Below are 7973 nucleotides of genomic sequence, written 5' to 3'. Positions count from 1 at the left end.
CCATTATAGATATTAACTCTATTAATAAAAACAAATTTTAATGTACATAAACATTTTAGAATAAACGCACCATATTTAATAACATTCTTTAAATACTATTTCCATAATATTTGTGGATAAAGATTAAAGAATTGTATTGTCACTAAGAGATCCTAGGGGCCATGGTTTCTACTAAGTAAAAAAGAAGGGGTGTGCTCGTACGGGGAAACTCAATTAGTACTCATATGGTAGATTATGGGCAAGAATGTAAGATCGCGATTTGATAGTGGCAACCTGAGAGTTACATTTAATGTGGTGAACTTCTTATGAGTACTAGACATTAGTCCTTCCACTTAAAGAGTCACTAAGTCATTATGATTTATCCTTTCAAGATGTGACTAAATTACCGTGATTTTTCCTTCCACCATTATGTCGAATGTGGAGCGTTCAGATAAGAGATTTGGTTTAATACCTTGAATTGTAAATGGTTTCTTGGTTTGAAGGCAATTAATTGAAATAAGATTGGCCCGTGAAGTTGAATAGAAAAATGAATCCCATATTTCAGTTGCGCACGAAAAGGTTATCACGTGCATAATAGAAGGAATCTAAGTGCAAAAACATTCACACTCCCTTGTATTGCGTTGCATGATTTTAGGAATTAAGAGCGCAGCTACTTGGGCTATGAAATTCCATATCCTCATCCTCATGTGCTCTCTCCCTCAAAGATACGCATGCATTTTCTTCTGTACACTTTCTCAATTAAACAAATAATATTTGCATTCCATAAAAGGACAACCCATATTCATAATTCAGATTCTATAATTCTTTTAATTTAAAGATCAAAATTCTTCACCCTCTGAAAACACATGGGAACCAAATCATTTGTCAATCCTCTAATTATATCAACCTTAATTTCCTCCCATCCAAGGAAAAATCTGATGATTCACTTTTCAAACGTCCACCTTCAGAATCCAATTCGTATCCCAAGAAGACAATAGCTTCTTCAAAACACATATTTTACTTTTCCCCCACAACAACAACAACAATAATAAACAGTATTAACAATCAAATATTGAATATTAAAGGATGTATTTTTTTAAAAGAATAATGAAATTTACAAGAGTTTCTAAGTTCATTAGACTTATCCAAAAATTTAACTCTTGTACTATAAAGCTCGTTTTTTTTTTCTTTTTAACCTAAGTTTCTTATGCAATCCCAATCCACACTATGTTCATTGAACACTAAAGTACCAATGCATACTGTTTTCATAGAATAAGGTAACAAAAGCTACTCTGTGAGTTTGTGTTATGTTGCCACTACAAATCTTCGCTCCAATCTATGATTAGTAACTAATGTGACATTTCATTTACACCCTCTCGGCCTCTCTATCTTCTAACACAACACAAACACCTCCAAAAAACCACTAATGGAGTTCCTTTGGTATTTCAAACAAGTCAAATCATGTACAGGAAATGTGTAAAGACAAATTGATTATATCACTAATCTCTTAACATATCATAGTACGTACTATACAATCATTCATAGTATCCGACTGCAGCCATTTTTTGTCTATATAAACGACCACAACCACCTTCACTAAACACAACCCAAAGATAGCAATTATTCCATTGCATTCCAAAACCAAAAGCCATAGTAACTACCCATACTCATAATTATGAGGCCTAATAAAAAGAACATAATACTTACCATTTTCATTACCTCAATTCTGTGCTCGTTAGAACCTGCAATGTGCTCTACGGAAGGGAGGCGCCAGAGGCACAGAAAAATCACCAGACCTCTTGCTTCGTACAAAGAAGCATACAGCCATTACAAAGGTGAACTTGCGAGAAGCGAAGTCCGCTCGCATGCAGAAGAGGGTTACAATCTACAAGCAGAGTCTACTGCAACAGCACCAGAACAAGGTGTGAGTTCTCCCACTTTCAACGTATTAGCCTATGGTGCTAAAGGTGACGGGAAAGCAGACGACACCAAAGTAAGTTTTGTGTGAAATACGTACCTCCTTTTTCCCAGAATGTTTGACTCAGAGATAGTAATATAGTACAGTCATATCTCATATAGTTAATTGATTTCACTATACATCCCAGGCGTTCGAACAAGCATGGCAAGCTGCTTGTGAACAGGAGGGATCCACAATGCTGGTACCATCAGGATCTGTGTTCCTTGTCAAACCCATCTCATTCTCGGGACCAAACTGTCAACCGCACATAGTCTTCCAGGTAAAACGCTTGGCTTTCAACGCCAAAACTTTGCCATCTGGTTGCATGGGTTCATAAATCAAGTTCTAAATAACGGTGAATACATTAACTATTAATCCCCACAACTTTTGCAGCTGGATGGGAAAATCATTGCTCCAACTGGCTCTGGATCATGGGGATCAGGTCTACTTCAATGGCTCGAGTTCACAAAGCTCGTAGGGATAACAATACGAGGTCGGGGAACCATAGATGGGCAGGGATCAGTCTGGTGGAATAGCTCCCCAACAGACGACAATCTAGTAGACCAAAAACTTCCAAAGACCAAACCAACAGTTAGTATATCTGATAAACCCTCATACCATATTTCACTATAACATTGGATAAATTCAATTCAATACTTTATAAATCTATGTGCAGGCACTTCGATTTTATGGAAGCACCGATGTTACAGTAACAGGGATCACTATCCAAAACAGCCCACAAACACACCTCAAGTTTGACAGTTGCACAGGGGTCCAGGTTTTCAATTTCAGTGTTTCATCCCCAGGTGACAGCCCCAACACAGATGGAATTCACCTACAGAACTCCAAGGATGTTGCCATTCACAGCACAAATCTTGCTTGTGGTAATTGAGATGATTAAATTCATGATGCCTCTGATCATCTGATGCATTAAATAGTCAAGAGTTGAGTTTATCAAATACATTATTATTACATAGAGTACTAATTTAGGGGGAAAAAAAAAACAGAATTTAGAATAGGTTCATTGACTTATGAGGAAGAGTATAAAAGCACATCAACCAGTTAAAAAATCATAAAAACTTTGGGCGATTGAAAGGAATTGCATACTCCTAACAATAAACACAATCACACATAAGATTACCTGCCAATACAATCACTTTAAATAGCATGACAGGACTAGACCAGTTAGTGCATCAAAAACCATGTATAGATGTATCAGATAAATATTAGTCAACTTAAACAAGGAAGCACTAATAAAATTCAATGATATATAAGTTTATTATCCACATCAATAGCAAGTTTTGCACCAATTGACATGCAATCACATACTGAACACATTTTATAGGAGATGACTGTATTTCCATACAAAGTGGATGCACAGCTGTCTACATACATAATGTGAACTGTGGACCTGGTCATGGAATTAGCATAGGAGGGCTTGGCAAGGGTGACACTAAAGCCTGTGTTTCAAACATCACTGTCAGTGACTCCATACTGCAAAATACAATGACTGGTGTAAGAATAAAGACATGGCAGGTACAACAAACTTCTTTTAATTTAAATCCTCTAAGTCTCTTCCAACCTATTAGTATCTGTCAATCACATTAAATCTCTCTTAAGATACTGATTGTTGTTGTAATAAACCACAGGGTGGATCAGGCATGGTCCAAGGTATCATGTTCTCTAATATTCAAGTTTATGGAGTTGAGACACCTATCATGATTGATCAATTTTATTGTGATGGAGGCAAATGCCATAACCAAACATCAGCAGTAGCAGTAGCAGATATATCGTACCAGTCCATAAAAGGAACATATACGTCAAAACCCGTCCATTTTGCTTGTAGTGACTCCTTGCCCTGCACAGGTGTAACATTGGCAACGGTAGAGCTGAAGCCATTACCAGGAAAGGAAGTTTATGATCCATTCTGCTGGGAAACTTATGGAGAACTGAAAACAAGCACTACACCAAGAATAGATTGTTTAAGGACAACCACGCAACCAAAGAAGATTGTTGATTCTTGTTGACAAAGAAAATAAAACATTCTCCTATATATCCTAAGGCATATAAATTATAGCAGTCACTACCAGTGTAAAAATATGAAATTTATATTTCTATATATTCTTAAATGGTTGGTATATCGCATTCTTGTCAGAGATGTTTTGACAAAGAAAATTCAGTGTATACTGAACCAAAGCCCTCCTTAAAGTTAGATTACACAAATAGTGAGAATATCCACTTGAAAATATGGCAAATAATAGCTACGATATGTATGACAGAATTGTTTAATCCCCTTTACACTTTACAGAGGTAAGAGTTTATGTGCATGTGAACAATTATTATATCAAGTCACCAGAGATGAGCTTAGGTAATCAATGACAACTTACAGCAGCAGGATTGCGACCGCAGCAAGTTCCATTTGGAAAAAACTAAACAACAAGTGATGGTGCTGCATTACTTGAGACAGATACAAACAAAGAATAACTGGACAAAAAAAGAGCCTGCTATTTTGAACTCAGCAGGTTCAACGAGGTAGACAAATAGATTATTACAACATAAATGAGAGAGAAGGTGAACGACTTCCCCTTCAAGAAGACTATACCAATATGGCAATATTTTAAAGAAATTATTACTCCATGTTGAAATGCTATCAATGGACTATCCCAAGAGAGAGAATACATTGCAGTCATATAAGTAAAACACCAAATGTTGCAAACTTAACAATTGTCTTTCCAGATCATGTCACAATAAGGGAATTATTATTATTACAGCAATATATCAGACAAAATATTTCCAATCTGAGTATCAATGACTCATAAAAGAAAAAACATCATAGAGCAATAAAAATTAATAAGGGTATAATGAACCAATAGCTCACAAAGTGCGCAAACACTTGTATTAAAATGTGTACTTCGCCCAATAATGTTACCTTGATATATAAAAAGTAAAAGTTTCACATGTTGGTAAAATATAAAACCTAGGGATTCTAGACAAGAAAAGAAAACTCTCTAATATTCCAAAACTGCAGCAACTCACAAGTTCCAGTGTTCTTCATGATTTTCCAAATCCAGCACCAGCCTGCCTTCTTTTGCGGGTATTTATCCTTTCAGGGCTTGGCAGCCCAGTGCTGTCCTCATATTTCTTTTCCAAAGCCTGGTAACACCAGAAACAATGATAAGCAAACTAATTTACAAAACTTCAATAGACTTGATAAAATCTTGTATTGATGTCACATTCAAGTTTCAAGAACATCAAAATACAATATAAAATGTAAAAGAATAGATAACTGTATAATTTGTGTACCAACCTCTAAATCTTCCCGCACAGTGTCTAGGACTTCATCAGACATTCGGTCAAAGAAAAGAATTCCCTGCACAATCATTAATAGTACATAGTCAAGGGTAGTCATGGCAATCTAAATATGATGTTTTAGCCTGCAAAGTGTACTAGTGTTAGAAGAAGAGAAAAACACTTTAGAAATCATAAAAACAACTTAAACAATCACCTAACCCTACATTCAAGGAATATGTCTTTGGCCCCGAAAGGGGTGAACAAGTGGGTGGAGCATGATTCTAGTACCAAAAGGTCACACATTTTATTCTTGCCAACACCCTCTCGGTCAAGCCCGTCACACAGGGTCTTCCCAGTGCGATTTGCCTCTCCTGTGTGGTTTGCAAGCTATTACACACAAGAGTGGGGTTTATCCAATGCACACCTTCAGGTAATGGCTATAGGTTTCCCTCATTGCCCAAAAAAAATATAAAAGGAATATGTCTTTGTGCATCTAAATTAGAAACAGAGCTTAAATAAGTTCATCATTTCAACTGACTTATGTAAAAATGTTTTTCAGCTTTTTGTTTAAAGATACTTGAAATATAGCTTATAGAAATAAGCTCAAAACAGCGTTTTGAAATCCCCACACTCTTTTTGTAAGCATATCCAAACACAGTAGCAAAGAAATCTATGTCCTTACAGTAGTAGGTTAGCCCAAATAAGATGAAAATAAGCTCATCCAAATTGAGCCTAAGTTTGAGAAATATCAGTTGAAACAATAATATAGCAAACTTCCTAAAGAAGCACCTGCAAATGATCATATTCATGCTGGAAGACCCGTGCAGGAAGCCTTGTCAATCCAACTGTAAACCTAGCCCCATTTATGTCCTGTGCATCTACCTTCACAGAATCTGGTCTCTGGAATTGAAAATATGGATAACCAGTCTGTCAAAATTCACTTTAACAAAGAACATTTAAGTACATTCAGCAAGTTCATGAATCTAGTGTTGAAGCAGCTTATGGGCAGATTCATACTAGCTATTTGCAATTATTCAAGGGATATAAGCTTTAGCTTGGTAAGCTAAATCCTTTTCTAGAGTTTGAATCCATCCTATCCCCTCTGATATATAAAAAATAATTCCTATGCTTGGAAAATTAGACATTAAACAATTAAGCAGTCATTGAAAGGTTGAAAGCAATATACCTACCAGGTAATCAGGAGCAAGGAGACAAATTCAAAGAAAATTAAATTGAAAGAACATCCTTCATCTGACAAAATGTAAGTGCCAGATAAACCCTAGAGTGTAGGATAAAGAGCATACAAGGAGTCATATTGCATGTTCCAGACATGAAGCTAGACACTAATGTAATGAAAAATAGCCAATTTCCATAGGGAGCACAGGTTAAAAATACTATACCCACCAGGTAATAAGGAGCAAGTGAGACATAAATAACAAAATGTAAGTGTCAAATAAACCCAAGACTGTAAGATACAGAACATACATGGAGGTCTGTTGAATTTTTTTGACATGAAGCTAGACCCTAATGTAATGAAAAATACCCAATTTCCATAGGGAACACTAACAAGGTACTTGATTTTATTCTGTTGACCTATTTTTCTTTCCAGAAAGATTGTTACAAGAGGGAAAAATGCACATGCATGTGATTGCTACATATGACACAGAAGTTCATGTTCCAAGCAAGAGAAGCTCCATCCTTTCATGCAAGCAGCTTAAAATTGAACTCTTTCTGAGCTTACTAATAAGAGAATGAGGAAAGAAAATGAATAATCATCATGCATCCAACCAGTAATGAGTCTAAGGTCAATAGTAGGAAAGATTAGAAAACCACTGGTATAGATAATTGAATTAATACCTCTACATCAGCATAAATCCCAGGAAAAGATAAGCAACCTTCATTATATGGCAGCATCTTTCTGGAATATCTGGTGACCCGTGGATTTACAAGAACAATTTCCTCTCCTTCACCCCGCTCACCAACAGGATTAAATACCATAAGCTGAACATTAATTCCAACCTGGGGTGCTGACAGCCCAATGCCATCAGTTCTGCAAAATAGGGTATGAACAGAGAACTTTCAATGAGGGAAAAAAAAAAAAAAAAATCAAACCACTCAAAATCATGAACATTCAGCCTAACAATCTTGCTAACTCCAGATTGATTAGGAAGGCCACAAAACTCACCTATACATTACATCGAACATTTCATCTACTAGCTTCTTCAAATTATCATCAAACGTGCCAATTCTTTTATTCTTTGCTCTAAGTATAGGATCCGGATATACTATAATTTTCAGAGGTCCCTCAAAACACAAATCGGCAGCTAACCACAAATTAACAATAAATAAATAAATAAATAATCAGTCAATAGAACTAAAGTTGGGCGTTAAAATTTTCGAAGAAGTAGAAAAAAATAGGTTTTTACGAGATGCAAGTTCATCCTTGACTTTATTCGAAGATAAGCTTCGCCTAGCCTGCGCTCGAACGGCTAGCGGTGAAGGTTTATTAGGGTTTATGGAATGGAAGAGGCGGCCAGTTGACATGAGGCGGCGGAAATGGAAACAGCTATCGAAGAGCAGAGAATAGCGACGAGCCAGCGAGGGAAGAAGAGATTGAGACGATGAGTGGAGCATAGTCGCACCCGCCATCGCCACATGAAACTGGGAAACGGAGCACTAATCTTTGTAACTTAACGGTGCACGGTGTACCAAAAACAAAATCATACAAGGAATATAACGTTATCCA

At 36.4% G+C, this 7973-nt stretch overlaps 2 protein-coding genes across 2 annotated transcripts; one reads left to right on the top strand and one right to left on the bottom strand.

Annotated features, from left to right (window-relative positions):
- The first annotated feature begins 1600 nt into the window (after positions 1-1600).
- Positions 1601-4074, top strand: LOC115998570 (polygalacturonase At1g48100). Its single transcript, XM_031238166.1, has 6 exons — positions 1601-1972; positions 2085-2216; positions 2330-2527; positions 2613-2820; positions 3282-3472; positions 3586-4074. Exons 1-6 carry the CDS (start codon positions 1655-1657, stop codon positions 3961-3963), a joined length of 1425 nt encoding a protein of 474 aa, XP_031094026.1. The 5' UTR covers positions 1601-1654; the 3' UTR covers positions 3964-4074.
- A 604-nt stretch (positions 4075-4678) lies between these two features.
- Positions 4679-7973, bottom strand: LOC115998327 (peptide deformylase 1B, chloroplastic). Its single transcript, XM_031237867.1, has 6 exons — positions 7654-7973; positions 7413-7551; positions 7085-7277; positions 6017-6127; positions 5244-5306; positions 4679-5089 (listed from the first exon to the last, which is right to left on the bottom strand). Exons 1-6 carry the CDS (start codon positions 7874-7876, stop codon positions 4988-4990), a joined length of 831 nt encoding a protein of 276 aa, XP_031093727.1. The 5' UTR covers positions 7877-7973; the 3' UTR covers positions 4679-4987.

Source organism: Ipomoea triloba, chromosome 12 (assembly GCF_003576645.1).
Source record: "Ipomoea triloba cultivar NCNSP0323 chromosome 12, ASM357664v1".
Lineage (NCBI taxonomy): Eukaryota > Viridiplantae > Streptophyta > Magnoliopsida > Solanales > Convolvulaceae > Ipomoea > Ipomoea triloba.
The sequence above is the reverse complement of the archived record's forward strand: the minus strand, read 5'-3'. Positions and strand labels throughout refer to the sequence as shown.

Bases quoted from the DNA above. Each gene is read 5' to 3' on its own strand.
- LOC115998570 (XM_031238166.1), top strand. From the start codon at position 1,655: ATGAGGCCTAATAAAAAGAACATAATACTTACCATTTTCATTACCTCA. The intron at 1,973-2,084 runs GTAAGTTTTGTG...TATACATCCCAG, and splicing joins GGAAAGCAGACGACACCAAA to GCGTTCGAACAAGCATGGCA. The intron at 2,821-3,281 runs GTAATTGAGATG...CACATTTTATAG, and splicing joins CAGCACAAATCTTGCTTGTG to GAGATGACTGTATTTCCATA.
- LOC115998327 (XM_031237867.1), bottom strand. From the start codon at position 7,876: ATGGCGGGTGCGACTATGCTCCACTCATCGTCTCAATCTCTTCTTCCC. The intron at 7,552-7,653 runs GTAAAAACCTAT...ATTTGTGGTTAG, and splicing joins CAAGGATGAACTTGCATCTC to CTGCCGATTTGTGTTTTGAG. The intron at 5,090-5,243 runs GTTGGTACACAA...TGGTGTTACCAG, and splicing joins CTGTGCGGGAAGATTTAGAG to GCTTTGGAAAAGAAATATGA.